This window comes from Chamaea fasciata, unplaced genomic scaffold (genome assembly GCF_029207755.1).
Source record: "Chamaea fasciata isolate MVZ Bird 193981 ecotype frontalis unplaced genomic scaffold, bChaFas1.0.hap1 SCAF_4, whole genome shotgun sequence".
Classification (NCBI taxonomy): domain Eukaryota; kingdom Metazoa; phylum Chordata; class Aves; order Passeriformes; family Sylviidae; genus Chamaea; species Chamaea fasciata.
In genome coordinates, this window is record NW_027094089.1 from 12,892,808 (window position 1) to 12,910,277 (window position 17,470).

At 43.1% G+C, this 17,470-nt stretch overlaps 1 protein-coding gene across 1 annotated transcript; it reads right to left on the minus strand.

Annotated features, from left to right (window-relative positions):
- Positions 1-2,586: 2,586 nt before the first annotated feature.
- On the minus strand, positions 2,587-17,470 carry LOC136288103 (urea transporter 2-like). The gene is made up of 9 exons (XM_066180872.1): positions 17,381-17,470; positions 11,873-12,035; positions 10,965-11,154; positions 10,405-10,533; positions 9,133-9,325; positions 7,330-7,477; positions 6,628-6,762; positions 5,633-5,682; positions 2,587-4,596 (listed from the first exon to the last, which is right to left on the minus strand). The coding sequence occupies exons 2-9, from the start codon at positions 12,018-12,020 to the stop codon at positions 4,420-4,422; spliced, it is 1,170 nt and encodes a 389-aa protein (XP_066036969.1). The 5' UTR covers positions 12,021-12,035; positions 17,381-17,470; the 3' UTR covers positions 2,587-4,419.

Genomic DNA, 17,470 nt, shown 5'->3' on the forward strand with positions numbered 1-17,470 from the left:
TTCACCTTGTATGCTGCTCAAAAACAGTTTGAACAATGACATTTCACAACCATTTCAAGACAGTGACAACTCAAACCCTCGACTTTGTACCCCCACACGACAAATTTTAGTGAAAAAAAAAAAAAAAAAAGCCCAGCACAAACCCCTCTCTTTTTCTTGTTGTTTTCCCTTCCAAAAGAAAAAGGGGGAGAGCCGATCCCGGCTGGAAGCGGCTGGAAGGCTGAAAGCTTGATTCAACTTTCCATCAAGATGCAAGAGCAAGATGCAAGAGCCTTGCACTGTCAATTTCAGATTCCTCTGAATGAAACACAAGCAAAGTGATGCCCATCATAGTCTGGGAGAAAGACCTAGTGTCCTGAAACAGGAGTGAATGTTTGAGTGAATGTTTGATTTGATGTACTTGGATCCAAGCTGACTTGTGTTTTAGGTTGTGTTTTTTGTGTTATATTAATATAGGGAATGAGTTCTGTGTGATTTAAATATAAGTTGAATTTAAGATTTTTATAAGGTTTAAGTGTTAAGATATACATTTCATAAATTTAATGTTTGCAGATTTTTAATTATTCTAGGTTTTCAATTGTTTTAGCTTTTGTTAAGAGGTTTTAAATTGTTCTAAGTTTTATTAAGATATACTAATTCAATTTAAACAGTTGAGTCGTGTCTCAGACAAAAGAAACTTCGAAGGGAAACAGCAGTGATGGAGCACTGAGAAGTGTCACCTGTTTGTGTGACTGGAAGAAGACACAAGTTTTACATCAGAATTGTTATAGGTTGCAAACTGTTTTGTAAGATTTTATGTTGTATTTTAAAGTAATAAGTTTTATGATAATAAGATAAGTAAATTAAATTAAGTTTAAAATAATGATTATTGTGAAGAGTTTCGTTTTGAAATCTATTGAGATATCACTGTAGTATAAAGGCAGGGTCTTGGCCACACCTTGACTTTAACTAGAGGAGATGTTTTCATCAGCAAACCCAGATGTTTTCTGCACAAAAAGAAACTAGATACTAGTAGTTTTGACTTGACAGTTTGACCTTGTCAATGACAGCTGGACAGACTTTGGAGTGAACTTGGGAGCCTTGCTCGAGAAAGGATACCCACGTTTTCACTGAGAAAAGGTTTTTCAGCTGTTGCAGAATCTGGGGCAATGAGATAGTGTTTTAGTAATCAGCAGTCATTTAGCTTTGCATGTGTTACTGTTGATTGTTGTAGGTTGTTTGTTATCAGAAACATTTTAAGTTATTGTTATAAGATAGTTAAGTTAGGTTAAGTTACATTGTACCCTCAGTCTGGCTGATTCGAAAAGGAAAAGGGGGATTTGTAGGAGATAAGCTGTACTTGAATCATCCGGACTGAGCCACAGTGCTAGGCCTCTAGGCCGTGGCACTGAGGCCTGTGAAGCTTGTGTCGCAGATAAAAATTTCAGCGCCAAGAGTGTGTCGCATTGGAAATTCCACTTAAGGTGTTGCTAAGGGTCGAAGGGTTTCATAGTAGTTAGTAAGTATCGTAATTGGTGTGAACATAGTAGGTATCTTAAACAGTTTATTAAACAATGGGTGTTTGCATTTTTCCCTGTGCCATGTACCAATGAATTGTATCTGTAAGTGTAAACTATATAGAGTATATAAAACCTGCCATCTTACACAGAATACAGGAGAAACGTAGCAGTAATCATATTGATCGGACCTGCGTTTGCTTTGCCGACTTCCCTTCATTATTTCACGGTTCCCCTGCGACTTCGTTGATAAAGAATCGATCCTCTTTCAGTTTAAAACCATCAACCCTTTTCCCACTGTGATGGGCCCTGATAAATAGTTCATCCACACTTTTCTTAAAGAGATCTCCCTGGAGCCTTCTCTTCTCCATGTGAACACCTCCAGCTCTCCCAGCCTGGCTCCAAAGCTGAGGAACTCCAAACCCCAGACATCTCCATGGCCCGCTGTGCCTGCTCCAGGTATATTCTAGACAGAACATGACCCCATCTAACCCCAGTCTGAGGGCCTGTCCAGCATCTCCGCTAGGAATGCCTGGCCTTGAGGAGGTTTTTGTAGCTCTGACCAGAGCTCTGTTGACCAGTGCTGTGCCTTGGGCTGATCACACATACGGTATAGAACCAGACTTTGCACTTGCAGGTTTAAGAAGGTTTCATGCCACAAAATGCCAAAGGTCTGGGCGATCTGGGGCTGTTCATCTTGGAGAAGGCTCTGAGGGGACCTTCGACATCCTTTGACTGCCTAAATGGGCTCCAAGAGAGCTGGAGGAGGATTTTAGCTGTCTTGGGTGGCAGGACGGGGGGAATGACTTTACACTGCCAGAGGGCAGGGTTAGATGGGGTATTAGGAAGGAATTCCTGGCTGTGAGGGTGGTGAGCCCCTGGCACAGGGTGCTCAGAGAAGCTGTGGCTGCTCCTGTATCCTTGGGAGTGTTCTAAGCCAGGTTGGATGGGGCCTGGGTAGCCTGGGCTAGTGGAAGGTCTTCCTGCCCATGGCACAGAGGGTGGAAAAAGAACCCTTTAACCCAAACAATTTTGTGATTTTGTGATAAGCACAAAGACCAGAATTTAAAAGTTTCCTTTGTATCCCACACAGTGATTTAAAGATTTTATTTTCCAGTGTTCTCTACACTACTTGTTTAAGAGGTAACATATCTTTGGAAGTACTTAACGATAATAAAGAGAGAGAAACTTATACCAAACTCAAAAAAAGAAAAGAAAAAAAAAAAAAAAAGAGAACATTTGTTTCAGAAATTAACTCCACGGAATATTATGTAGATATTCATTAAGTAAATCATGGAAATGCTACATTTTACAAGTGAGTGTCAGTCATACAGAAATACTGTTGAATATCTGAAAACCTGAAACTTCACCAGAAGATACTACCAACAGTTCATCACAAATATTTTACACTCAGGTCTTTGTGATATTCACAAAAATACATGGATTGGGTTTTTTCCCCTTCCCAAACTCAAAAATCATGCTAGATTTTATTTCATCTCCTACAAGAAAGAAAGGTTTTGATTTGCTTTTTCTGGTGTGCTGTTAATGCATGTAGGCTCCTGTCAGCTGAAGGACCTGAGCAAATGGAATATTTTTGGTGGAGATATGAGCTTCCACCTGAGACAGAGTATGTCAGTGAGCTAGGCAGAAATGTGGCTGAGTTAATGCCTGTTGAGGTGATCTGCACTGCTGGGTGCAAGACTAGCTTCCCTCTTCCCTGCCTGCACAACCTGGGATCCTGAGTCGAGGTGGCATGTGGCTGGTGTCCTGCAGAGCTCTGCTGGACAGGTCCTCAAACGTCCCCTTCCCACTGTGGGGCAGAGAGAAATGACAGAGCAGAAGCTTCACAGAATCATAGAATTGTCGCCAAGGACACCACTAACCCACGTCCCCCACGTGCCACACCCACAAGGCCTTTAAAACCCTCCAGGGATGGGGATGCCACCACTGCCCTAACAGCCTATTTCTAAGATTGATAACCATTTCTACAAAGATATTATCCCCAATATCCAATTTAAACCTCTCCTGGCACAGCTTGAGGCTGTTTGCTCTCCTCCTGTCCCTGTTCCCTGGGAGCAGAACCCAACCCCCTGGCTGTCCCCTCCTGTCAGGAAGTTGTGCAGAGCCAGAAGGTCCCCCCAAACCTCCTGAGTTTCTGCAGCAGGCTGGGAGAGTGCAACATTTTGCTGTTTGGTGTTCATGGGCTGATGACAGTGTAGGGAGAGAAGTTAAGAAGATCAGCTCAAATTAGTTCTATTTGTGTGTTGACTGAACAGAGCCATTTTATTGCACAGGAAAGGGACAACAGTGACTTTCTTGCTGTCCCTTCCTTTGCTAACCCATCACCAAGTTTAAGTATTAAGAAAAATCATGAGATTAACACAAAAATCACAAAAATCATGTCCATCTTATGTTTGTTGATTGCTAATGAACATCTCTCTCCATGGGGTTTGAGAGGTCCTTCAGGTAGAATTCTTCACAATGTATTTTCTACTTGGCAAAGAATGCTCCTTATTCCATTCCTCTACTACAATGAAACTCTGTAAGATGCCTCCTATTGCTGTCATAAGCTGTTTAGCCATTAATTTGAAGTCCCCTCATACGCTGAAGGATGCTCTTTATTTCTTTATGTCTGAATTTGGTGTCTTCAATTTCACAGAGAGATCTTACTTTTCAACTTGTAAGTAATTTTCCCATTGCTTATAATTCAAGTGTCTTTTCAGACATATGTGCTTTAAAATCATAACAGGTTGATCTTGGGAAAGGTCCTTCCAGCACAGCAGTCCTACCTAATAGAAATATTCTTATAGAACAAACACACATGGTGGGAAAAGTCTCTCCACGCAGAAGGTGGTGTTGGACATTGTAGCACATAAATCATGGTCTGTTGGGCAAACACCTGGTGTTCTCTCTTCTTGGATCTCTATGCCTCACAGCAAGACCTCTCATGTTTCTTCCTCATCAGATAATAAGCTCGGTTGGCTTCTGGGTAGGTGACTTTGGAGAGTGGCAGCCTGCAGATCGCAGAGCTGTTTGTGGTCATTAGCAGGAAGGTCAGTGCAGACAAGCAAAAAGGCCAGGTTCCTGATGGCACCCCAAACTGCAAAGAAAAGTAACAAACCACCTGTTTACTATGTGTCCTCCTTTTATTAGCATGACGCTCAGAGCCAGCCACCTTGGAGCAAGGTTTCTGGAGGAAGTCTAGGCTCTGTTTTGCATTGAGTCTTTCCTTAGGGAGGTTGCGTTTCTTTAGGAAGTCTTGACATTTTGTATTAGCCTGCTGTATCTACCAGCTCTGGTGAGAGGGCTTCCTGCTCTTTGTGCCTCTGCCATGGTGAAGGTTTCTTGGGTGCACATGAGGCAGGGAGAGGGTGGCAATGAGACTGGAGAGTGGATACCAGAGACCTTCAGCTTTTCCCTGGGCAGTTGTACTGACTGACTTTTGGCGATTGAGAAAAGAAGTTAACCCAAATTTAATGTTTCTTTACACACACGCTGGGCCCCTTTTCCAATTGCTTCAGGCATGAAGTGAATATCTGAAAGAGGGGAGATGTTCTAGCAGCCTGCCACTGCCTAAAGTGCATCCAGGAGAGCTGGAGAGGGACTTTGGACAAGGGCCTAGACAGGATAAGGGGAATGGCTTTCCTTTGACAGAGGGCAGGGTTAGATGGGATATCAGGAAGAAATTCTCCCCTGTGAGGGTGGTGAGGCCCTGGCACAGGTTGTCCAGAGCAGCTGTGGCTGCCCCTGAATCCCTGAAAGTGTCCAAGGTCAGGCTGGACAGGGCTCGGAGCAACCTGGGATAGTGGAAGGTGTCCCTGTCCATGGCAGGGAGTGGGACTAGATGAGGTTTAAGGTGCCTTTCAACCCAAACTTTTCCATGATTTTGTGATCTCTTGAATTTATAGAGCTGAGCTGTGGGAGTTCATTCAAACTAAGATGGAAAGTGGTAAATGATGACTCCAAGTTGCTTGTTCCAGTGGGAATCACACCAACCCCCTGGGCAGATAGTAACCCCTCTCCCAGACCATTTCTGCCTATGGCTGAATTTTTCTTCACATCTTGGTGTTTTGTCTGACAAACCAGAGAAATTCAATGTTGGAAATCAGCCAGCCCTTAGCTGAAACACTACTTACCACAGACAACATATGGGTCACTGCAGCTCCCAGGTAGGCACTGAAGAGTGCTGTGAAAAAGGAAAGGCAGTTCCTGGTGAGTTCAGTTGCTCATGGAGTAGAACAGCAATGACAAACATCTCTCCTTCTGCCTTGGGTAGCTCAACCAATGATTTTGACCCTGTCTGGACAATACCCTGGCTAAACCCCTTGCTGTGTCCCCTCCAACCTGGAGCTTATGGAAGAGGCAAAGCATACAAACAAGCTAACAAAACTGAAGTGATGAAAAATGTGCTATGGTATCACGGGCTTTTGAAAAATGCAGTGACATGGAAAGAATGTACCTTGATGGATGGGGTTAAATGGGAAAATAACCCTTCCATCCTCATCTGTCCTTCTTCCAGGGCTTGAAGGAGGGTCAATGACATACAGAGCTAAATCTTTCTTGTATGAGCAATAGCTTCACTATTCACTTTCTGAATGAGCAGTAGTTTCACTTCCAGCTAGCTCTGATATTGCAATTTCATATGGAATTGCCTTATAAATAATTCTTCAACTCTGCTGTGTTGTCCAGCTCATGCTATTGATCCATTTCAAGAGAATGGGAAATGTGTACTGTCTAACTACAAAAGCGCTCCATTCTTCTCAAAGATTAGGTATGTCCTTCTTCAAAGAAGGAATTTGAGCTGGTATCTGTGGCTGGAAAAAAACAACATGAATCATCCAGCAATAAGTGAACAAACACAATTAATGACTCAAAACAAAGCATCTGATCTCAAAGACCTTGGTTAACATGTGTCCACTGATCACAGCTCTTGCTTTAAACACAACTCTTGGCTGAAGGTGAAAGCACCGAGTATGTTAAAGCCGTGACTCCAACACCCAGCTCCACCACTCACCAGCCTCACCTACATCCATCTGCCTGCCTGGAGGTGCCCATCTGACTCCAGCCCCCCTCTGCTGCAAAGACGTCCTGTCTCACTTCCTGGGGAGGTGAACACCTGCTGGGTACCTACCACAGGCCATGGCCAGGAGGTGTGTCTGCCAGGTGAGAGCCAAGAACATGCCCCCGATGGCAGCACAGGACAGGCAGCTGTTGTAGCCCCACAGCCCCAAGTAGATTTGGTTAAACGGCGTTGCTAAGCTTAACCCTGGAAAATAAAGTCAGAGATGTGTCATTTCTCAGCCAAAGAGATGAAAACAATGCAGAAATGGCAAGAGTCCAGATTTTCAAAGGTTCTAGCCAGCATTTGTACACGGAGCTGTTTGTAGTCATGTTGCTATGGTCTAAGGGAATTGTGGCAGAATTTTCCTGTTGCTGCTGAGCTGAATTTGGTGATTTGATTTCAATAGAACACATGAGTGAATGAGCCTACACGTGAACCTTAAATGCATTTCTGAGGCCTGCACATTCAGGCTGATGGCTATGACTTTCATTGATCTCCCTCTAAACCCACCACGGATACACCGTGGTAGAATTAATCTCAGCACAACAGACACTTCTTTCTTCTGAAGGTTTCCACTGTCATAAAACAAGGTAAGAGAATGGGGAAGTCAATCAAAAGAATTCTTAAAACAGAAATCTGAGTTTATTTTGTTTCTAAGGAGCCACTCTCCAGTGGGTGAAATACTTGTGACTTTGAGTGCTCCTCTAACTGTAGTTCCTCTTTTATTCTCCATGCTTTTATATAAATCTGTCACACAAGGCAAATCATTACCTGCCAGCATCCCCACCGCTGAACCGATCACTGCATGGACACAAATGAGTGGAGAGGAGATAAATAAACCAATCAGGAAAATTCCTCCAGTCCAGGGATTGTTACAACCATAAACCTGGCCCACACCAACTGGAATGGATTGCAGGAGCTGTAGAAATCAACAAAACAAAACAAACAAGACAATTTGTTATCAGCTTTGTAACTTTTTTGTTTGTTTTTGTTTTTTTTTGTTTGTTTGTTTTAGTTTTAAAACTTATTTTTCTTGGCCAGGCTCATGTTTGGCATTTGTTGGATGCAGTCTCTCTTTCTAAGTGGAACATTTGGACACATCTCGGGAGACAGCAGGGCATTTCCACAGGGTTTCCCCTTCAATGGAAATGAGTCATGGCTTGTTCCCCAGACCTGAGCTCCTCTGCCAGGTTTTTGCTCTAAGATCAAGGGTTTAAAAGATTTTGTGGAAGGGTCTAATCATCCTCTTTTTGCATGTGCTGCTGACTTGAGCATTTTTACATATCCATAGGGACCATGAGAGTGAACCTAGGGGATGGTTTCCTTGAGATTCTCTAGAAATATGAGCAAGAGTTGCTGGGCTGGTGGGACAGAGCTCAGTTTGGTCACAGCTTAGAGGTACTTTTCCATATACAGTCCCCATAAAACTATGTGTCATGGTAAATGTTCTTTGAGAAATTTCACTTGTGGGTTTCTATGTAGTGTCAATTAACTTCCTTTTCTTAATCACTCCCTGGGAACCCCTTAAAATAGTCAGCTGAGCCTTAGGAGAAAGTAGTTACTCTGGTATTTGTATTGTTTATGGTGTCATCCAGGAGAATAAAATGTTCCTTTGGAAAGGTTCCACTTGAATATAAATTAAAAATATGTGTATGTGTACCTGCACCCAAGTTTTTAACTATTCTGCCACAGTAGTATCTGCTTGCTCATCTCTAATCAGATAGATGCAATTTTTTGAACAGTCTTTATCTGAAAAATTAAAACTACCCTGGGAGTTAACTGGAATTCTCAGCACAGCCTTGGCTATGGGGACATGATCAGTATATGCATAGAAATAGAAATGGGTAATTAGATTCAAGACAGTGTTTGAAAATTATAATCGATACACTTGGATCCAACTGAACATGAAAAGATTCTTATTTTCAGGCTATGAAAAATGTACGTTCCTAGAGTAAACTCTTATATTTTGGATAATGGTTCTCTTACAAATCAAATTTTGTCCTCCCAGGCCATAATGCAGTAATATAGGAGGTGGACCTCTTGCAACCAGTCCAGAGAAGGGTGAAAAAGATGCTCCCAGGGCTGGAGCCCCTCTGCTCTGGAGCCAGGCTGGGAGAGCTGGGGGTGTTCAGCTGCACAAGAGAAGGCTCCAGGGAGACCTCAGAGCCCCTGCCAAGGCCTAAAGGGGCTCCAGGAGAGCTGGAGAGGGACTTGGGACAAGGCATGGAGGGACAGGACACAGCTTCCCACTGGCAGAGGGCAGGGTTAGATGGGATATTGGGAAGGAATTCCTGGCTGTGAGGGTGGTGAGGCCCTGGCACAGGTTTCCCAGAGCAGCTGTGGCTTCTCCTGGGTCCCTAGAAGTGTCCAAGGCTGGGTTGGACAGGACTTGGAGCAATCTGGGATAGTGTAAAGTGTCCCTGCCCATGGCAGGGGGTGGGACTGGATGGCCATTTAAGGTCTCATCCAAGCCAAACTGGAATTTATATATAGGAATTTATAAAGGAAGGTAATACATTTCTGTAGTATTTTTAATTGTAAATTAAGTAGACTGTTACCCTTAAGACATCCTACCATTGTGATTTCAGCATCTGACCAGGTGATATTCGGTGTTGCTGTTGCAGGATGAATGACAGTTGTAGGGAAGAAGAGGTTGTGTGGTCCTGAAGCAGCCAGGTAGAGGGTCAAGGCCAAGTTGAAAGGCAAGGTGAGAACAGGGAGGTCCCACTTAGAAAAAACTGCACTTAAAGCACTGGTGAAAATAGGGCTGAAAGAGGAACAAATTGGTCTCAAATAGGCAAAAATCACACCAGAACCATATCCAACCATAAACACACCTGCAGATAAGTTGGTCTATTTAAAATAAACAAAAAAGCCAAACCAAACCACGCTCTCCTCCTTCAACCTGTTTAATTACCTCAACCTTTCTGATCTAATCAGAGACAAGAAAGCGTCACCTCATAAATTTCCTACCCCTCCAAAGGCAATTATCAATGTAGAGATTCCTGTCATGTTATGTTAATATGTATGATAAATTTGATGAGCATGAAGGAGACAGGATCCAGTGTTTTAGTGGAGTTATTCCCCAGGTCAATCCCAGTGTTTACCTTTTCCTTTTAGCACCTGGAGTGGACCGAGACTACGATACCCATGCTGGGTCTGAGTGGAACTGTAAACTGTGCACCTTTGTTCAAGCTTGTGGATTAGCAGTAAAAGCTGACATCAAATTGACTGTAACACCATGTGAACTTCAGGCAGACAAATTACATGTGTGGTTTTAGCAATCTACAGCTACACATTTTGGGGTCAAGGACCAGGTTTCAAAATTTTTTTGCTGGCCAAATACCCAGCGGATTATGGTGTCGTATATACAAGTAAAATATTATTAGTTGTTTGTTTTGATTAGTGTCAACCATTATGTCTTGGGACCACTGAACAGCTTCTGTGCTTGGAGAAGTAAATTTTCATGACACTTTTATATGGCGACTTAAATAGATGAAACACCTGTGGTTGATGATGGTAGGAAATGGTGAAAATAATGTTCTTGAAACAGAAATGAATTGATGCATCACAGCAATGTGACTCACATTCAGAATATTGAATTACACATCATCAGCCACTGATTTTTGTTTTCCCCACTGGGATTATTTGTGATTATGTGGGTATTTTTATTTATTTCTGGATTACATCTGAGTTTAAAAGTGTAAATAACAATGCAGATTTAACAGTACATATGTGTTTGTTGTGTTCCCTTTCCACTGCTATCTGCTTAGAAATGCAACAGCTCAGTCTCACATGAGGGGACTCTGGGGCTGGAAGGAGACGCAGAGGAGCCATCTGACTTACCAGGTCATGGACACCAGTGCCACTGGCAGGAGGAGCCACCAGTTGTAGTCTCCATCCACAGAGAAGATAGCCATTAGCAATCCCACCAAGACCCCGTTGTATCCATACAGGCCTGCTGCTATTGCTGATCTGTGTGGAGGGAACAGCTGCCTTGAAGTTTTCTCCCCTGAGGGTGCTGTGCTCACATCAGCCCTCCCTCTCCACCCAGTTGTGACTCTGTTTGGGGATGACTTGCTGGAACTCATCCACTGACATTCGATTTTGCACACTTGGGTCAGGACCTGCCCCTTCTGCAGGTTTGTCCAGTGCCCCTCTGCACCAGGTGCAGCTGCTGGGAGGATCTGTCTGGTCCTACCAGAACAGATACATGCCCAATCAAGGCTGGATCACACAATCATAGAAGGTTTGGGTTGGAAAGAACCATAAAGACCGCCTTGTTCCAACCCTATGCCATGGGCAGGGACACCACCCGCTAAATTCAAGCTTCTTATCCACATCAAACATCTAACACATAAATCATCACAGAAGTGGTCACATGAGGAGGAAAAGGATGGACTTACCTGTCCTGACCCAGAATAAGTGCTGTTAAAGTTGAGACAACTGTTGCCACACATCCAGTAAGTGTCCACCATGGGTTCTGCAGCAGGAGGCCAGCCAAAATGACCAACCCACTGAGGGGATTGCTGACAAACATCACCTGGGATATCCCACGCAGCACCCAGTCAAGGAGCTGGATCATGAGAGGTTTGTCTGGGAAAGATTAAATTCAATAATAAAACAAGCCCCCTAAAGTCTGCAGATGGTATTGATTTGGGATGTATTTTTGAAACTCAGGAAGAGTTTTGGCAGTGGGACCTGGCACCACGACTGAAGCAATGAATCAACAAGACTGTAAAACCTGACAGGGATTTATTATGGTCTACACTGAAGTCTTACAGCTGGAAAACTGAGATGAACAGTGAGACTGCCAGAACTCTGTGTTATAAAGTACCCATGACCAGATTCATATGAACCAGCTAATTTATGTTGTCTGTGGCTCAGATGGCAAATTGTGTGTGTATCCCACTGCTGATTTATTACAGGGACCAAACACACCTACCTATGTGTAATTTAACTTCACAGTGGCACTAGGCTTCACAGAAACTGCTCAGCTGAAAGGACATGGAGTGTTAAGAAGAATAGCAGAGTACAGCATAACCATCCAGGGCTATGTTCTGTGGGACTAAATTCGCTTTGTACATGGCATGCTGGGAGGTAAATGTCATCTCAGACATCCCCAAGATTTAAGCAGTATGTGGATCTCTGCACAAAGCCGATTTTTCCCCTTACAAAACAGACATAAATCAGGGTAGAGGTAGTTTCTGTACTATTCTAACTTGAATCACATCACTGAGAAGTTAGTTATTACTCCTTTGATGTACTTATTATTTGGAATCCACTGTCATTAGTCACTGTGAAGTAGGTTTACCTTTCAGCCAGGTTCCAAAATCCTTCATGTCTCCAGTGAGGTAACCCACAGCTCTGCAGAAACTCTTCCCACCTGTGCTCAGTGGATTCTGCTTCACTGGCATTCTTTCCCCCTTGGTTTCTATCTTGACATCAACACAGTTTTCCATGTCGATGTTCTGAATCTTTGGTAAAATTCAAGGGAAAAGAAAAAAGAGAGTTCATTATAATGCCTTTCTGATCACTGTTTATTCTCTTTACCACATAACTGCTCACCATGTGTTACTTTGGAAGCAGAAAGAGGAGAATCCTTACTCTGAATATCTGATTTTTTTGTCTCCATGAGCACATTCCCTCTTCATGTGCCCTGTCCTCTCAGACTTCCATGCAGTTACAAGGAGATATTTCATTTATTAAGCTTCTCCGCTGCTTAACTTGTATTTCCACTTTGAATGTATCCATCTGCCATCAATAATAGGTGCCTAAATTCAGTTTCATAATCACCTATTGGGGTCAGTTCAACCCTTCTCATGAGCATGGGCTTAGCCTGGGGTTGTCCATGGTGCCTTATTCCATTACTCACATGCATTCATACATTCCTTTTTCTCATTTGAACTGCACTATAAGCTGACCAATCTTTATAAGTACCTGGCATTGGCTCAAGAGTTTGATGCCCAAATTCACAGCTCTTGCTTTCCCCTCTGCCTTAGTCATGTTGTTTTCTTCTCTGCTGAGACAATATTGGGGACTGTATGTTGGAAGCTGTAGTAAGAAACCCTCAGAGACTAATGAAAATACACTTATTAAATTCAGCAGGTGCTATAAGAAGCTAAAATCAGGTAGGGGACTTTTATAGGCCCAGCAAAGTTGTTTAGGCCTAAATTAGGTGTTTGGAGTGTAGAACTAGGAGATGGAGTCCCCTTTGGATCATACACCCTGTGTATAAGGAGTTGCTGGAATAACCTTTGGCACCTCATACAGCCTACAGACAGGATTATTCAGGCATGTGTATCAGAGGCTTACAGCTAACAGTAAAAAACAGTGTCTATAGCCAATTCATTGCTTGTTGAATAACCAATTCTGAATATAAAGTGAGCAAATAAATAAAAAAAACCCCTGTTCCTGGAGCATGCTGTTTCCTGAACTAATTCTTGGTAATTATCAAGCAAACACCAGAAAATGTGTGTTGTGTGAATACAGAACCAGTGGTGCTTCAGGCCTCACTGGTGAGTAGCAGCTTGTGCAAAATGTAAGGAATTTATATTGGGAGTTGGTAATCTAAATAGGATGTTACAGACACAGGTCTTGTGTTAGTCCTTGACTCACTCAAAACTTTACTAAAAGCCTTGTGAACAGCTCGGGAAGAGAAATTATAGTTCAGAAAAACAGGTGCTGAGTACTTAAGCTGCTTCTCCCTGGGCATTGCACTTCCAGACCCTCCAGTGTGGTTAAGCAACTCTGAGTCTTTGTGGGGGGATGCCTGGTTAATGCACCATGGATTAATCCTGGCCAGTTTCTCACTCTTGTGGCACTGGAGGGCTGGTGGTGACCTTTCAGGAAGCAGTAAGTATTTGCACAAAAAATAAATGGACATTTTCTACCTTCTGGAAGAGCCCAGCTAATAAAGGGATAGATTCCATATGAGAAGCTGATGGCAGGACCAGTACATACAGAAAAGTATTGAGTTTGGCTTTGTGTTGGACATGAAGGTAAGGACCTGGAATAAAAAGACTAAGGAGGAAAAGAAAAAGAAAAAGAAAAAAGAGGGGAAAAAAAGAGAAGAGAAGAGAAGAGAAGAGAAGAGAAGAGAAGAGAAGAGAAGAGAAGAGAAGAGAAGAGAAGAGAAGAGAAGAGAAGAGAAGAGAAGAGAAGAGAAGAGAAGAGAAGAGGAAAAAGAAAAGGAAAAAGAAAAGGAAAAAGAAAAGGAAAAAGAAAAGGAAAAAGAAAAGGAAAAAAGAGTGGTGCTAGGAATGGTGTCTTGATACAGGAAGACTTTTTGGGGGTTTGTTACAATTTATTACCTTAATTCATTAACCTTCACTTTTTTCATACTTTATTCTGGAATAAGTGAGTTGAATGTACTTTCAGTTAAATCAAAATTTCCAGCCAAGATAAATGCTCTCCATTTGGTGAAAGTGCATTTACATTTTCCTTTTAAAGGGTCTCCATCTCTATGCAGCTTGGGCTTTCCCTGCTGCTAACCCATAAAATGAAGTGCTGCTGCACTGCAGAGTGATATTGTGAGACCCATGCTGGCATGCCCTCTGTGTTCCCCTGCATGCTGAGTGAGGAGCTGTTTGCATTCAGGAGTCTGCAGAACAGGCTGCAATGGGCATGTGAAGTGTTAGAGTCACTGTCCAGTCCACTTGTACAGTGGAGATAAAATGGATGAAGCTGAGGGCCTGAATTCACAAAAAAATTCATGTATTGCTTTGCCATATAAGGGCAACTGTGAGCTGGCAGTGCTCCTCTGCCTTGGGTTTCCATGGGCAGAATTGAAACCAGCTCACTGCTGTTGGCACAGCAAAAAGACCAGGTGACCTGGTGAGTCACTTGCACTAACCTGTCTCAAACTTCTCACTCAATGAATACCCAGAGCACTGGAGTATTCAGAGTCACAGAGGCTGCAGGGTGATCATGGTTACCTTCTGTCCAGCAGTGATGCTCAAACTCATGTTCATTATGTCATAGAACCATAGAATACTTTGTGCTGGAAGGGACCTTTAAAGCTCATCTATTCCAATCCCTCAGTCCATTTGATCTAGGGATGGGTCTCTCTAGAGAGGGACTACAGGAACTTCATCCATTCAGTAGAGCATGTAGTGAGTGACAGCACAAGGGGCAGTGGCTTCAGACTGAGAGAGGGCAGGGTTACATTACACATTAGGAAGAAATTGTTCCATGTCAGGATGGTGAGGCCCTGTTAGAGATTGCCCAGAGCAGCTGTGGCTGCCCCATCCCTGGAAGTGTCCAAGGCCAGGTTGGAGAGGTCTTAGAGCAACCTGGGCTAATGGAAGGTGTCCCTGCCCATGAAAGGGGGTTGGAACAGGATAAGCTTTAAAGATCCCTTCCAACCCAAACCATTCTGTGATTATGTATGCTAAGGGAGAATGAAACCATCATGGAACAATCTCCTCACCTGCAGAGCAGCCAGGTGGGAAATGGGTGTAGGCCAAGAAAACCTTTGCTTTTCGTTGGAGTCTTCATGACACAGTAAGGATCCAGCCCCACTGGTTTCATGACCTCCCTGAATCCCATCCCAGGTACTGTGTGGGGGCTGCATCCTATGTGAGGGGGTTTTGTTGCCACCAGAGCCCTGAGGCTTGTCCCATCTGTTCAGAAACACAAAGCATGAAGGACTTGCACTACTTCTACTTAGCTGTCCAATAAGAGCATAAAGAGATAGCAAAACACTTGGAAACTGGTGCCAGCATAAAAGTTTGTAGACATTTTTAGTGATTTTACAAAGCAGTACCTACCATGCATCTGCATAGATTAATGATGTGTTAGCATAAAAGCACATTGCTTCAGGGAGTAGGTGATAGCAGGTATTGAGACAGGAGAGAATACAAAAGGTGTCTTATGTCAGAATTGTGGATATGCTCAGAGAATTTTAACACAGTGATGTCTGAATAATAATGCAGACTAAAGTGTACATATTCTGATTGGGTTTTCATGTGTGCTGGTCTGCAGCCGGTCTTTTGAAGACCTGCAGTTGAAGTTATGCAAACACATGGTTTTCACTGAAATTGTATTTTCTTAGTGCACTAAGGAATGAAATGAAAATAATTGAAAAAGGAGTGCTCTGCTGAAGCAGACTGCTTGGCTTCTGGATGGGAGCAGGATTGATAGGTGTTATTTTTACTATTATTCTTGACTTCTATTAGTCAGGGAAAAAGGTTTTTTTTAAAGACATAAGTCCTGTTCTCAGATGGGCAGCTTGGAGCACACTGCCTTGTCTCATGTAAACTCTACAGAGGTGTTCCAGCCCTGCAGTGCAAGCTCCCAGTACTGGTGTGTAATTGGTGAGATACAGGAGCAGCAGCAGAACCCAGGCAAAGCCTGGTTCAGTCTGAATGCAGTTTTCATCTCAGTGGTGCAAGTGCAAGTGTAGTGTGCTGTAAGTGCAGGGAAGCTATTTAAAACCATTTTCATGGGAAATGAGAGCTTCCCATGAAACAAAACAGAAAACAAAAGACGTTTCTCTTTTATGAAGATGAAATCATCACAGGGCCAAGATATTGATCTGCCATGTTTTTTTAATCATCCTTTCAGAGTTAATAAATGTCCTGTAGCAAAGTACTGACGTTATGCAACCCCGTGTCTCCCTAAATCAATTTTCCTTCCACTTGTGTCGACTTCCTCCCTGTCACACCATACCCATGGCATCTCAGTCATGCCTTGTTAAAGCTGGCTCCATGCTGGGGCTGCACTCCTGCAGCACCTGGCCCTGCAAATACTCCTTTATTCACCTGCTGAGGAGGAGACAAGCCTGGCCACACGTTCATTTTGTGTTGTACATGGTAAGAACGGTATTGTGCTTGCAGCTGGGAGAGGGACAGAATCTTTAATTTATCTGATTACTACTCCCAGGAATGGGCCCTTCCAAGCTGGTCATTGGGCTTTTACATGTGAAAATGCAGCAAAGTCATCTAGTGCTTTCTCTTCTCTCTGGAATTTTCCTCTCTCCCTGCCAAAATTTAGGTTTCTCTGAGGGTTTAATTTATGATGAGGTATTTGTTTGTCCAAGGACCTGAGGACCTGCTACTGCACAATCACTGCCATTGTATCTTGAATTCTCTGAATTGTTACTGAGAAGTCTGCAGGCAGCCAAGCTCTGTGTGCAGCTTGCTTTTAGAGGAATTCCTGCATCCAAGCACAATAGGAGGAAAGGGCCAGACTCTCAGCAGCTCTAAATCCAGCACAGCCCATGTAATGTTACCAGGGGTGTTGTAAAGCTGGATTAATATTGTGTTAGGCATAGGAACACATGCAAGCACAAGCACAATCTCTGAAACAGATTATAATGTACTTGACCCTCACTGGAAAAAAACAGTTCAGTTTCTCCCACAGAAGATGTATTTCTAAGTATTAGTTCAAAAGAAAGCTTACCCTTCAGGTTCAAATATTCATTAAGCTCACATGCAATTCAGTTTTCAGAGATCTGTCTCTCAGGAACAGAGAAATACAGAGACACTATCACATCAGCTGTGTATTATTACTATCTGGGCATTTTCATTTGGCAGAATGGAAAGGCAGTAATAGGAAATGTTAAAGTGTTCTGGTTATTTCTTCTTTTTTTTAAATTTCTTTTCTTTTTTTCCTTCAAGGTTCAGCCACCTGGGCTAAGCAGTACCAATAAATCCTCACCCTGCTAGAAGCTTCTTGATAACTGATATTCTTGTGCTCCTCCTAAGCCTCTTCTCCTTCAGCAGGACTGCTCAAATGCTGGTTGCCAGGTGTTTTGAGGGAATGACCCAGGTAAGTCAGTAACAGGGTGCATTAAAAGGAAAGAACAGAGTGCTCTTACCTCTCAGATGAGCTCAGGAGTAGCTGTAGGTATGCTGGTTAGGCCCGAAGGAAAGTAGGGAAAAGGAAATGTCCCACTGGCTTATATACG

Excerpts from the sequence above, each read along its gene's own strand:
- LOC136288103 (XM_066180872.1), bottom strand. The coding sequence starts at position 12,020 with ATGGAAAACTGTGTTGATGTCAAGATAGAAACCAAGGGGGAAAGAATG. Across the intron at positions 9,326-10,404 it reads GCACTGGTGTCCATGACCTG|CCCTATTTTCACCAGTGCTT; the intron begins GTAAGTCAGATG and ends TTCCTCTTTCAG. Across the intron at positions 5,683-6,627 it reads CCTCCTGGCCATGGCCTGTG|CACTCTTCAGTGCCTACCTG; the intron begins GTAGGTACCCAG and ends CCTTTTTCACAG.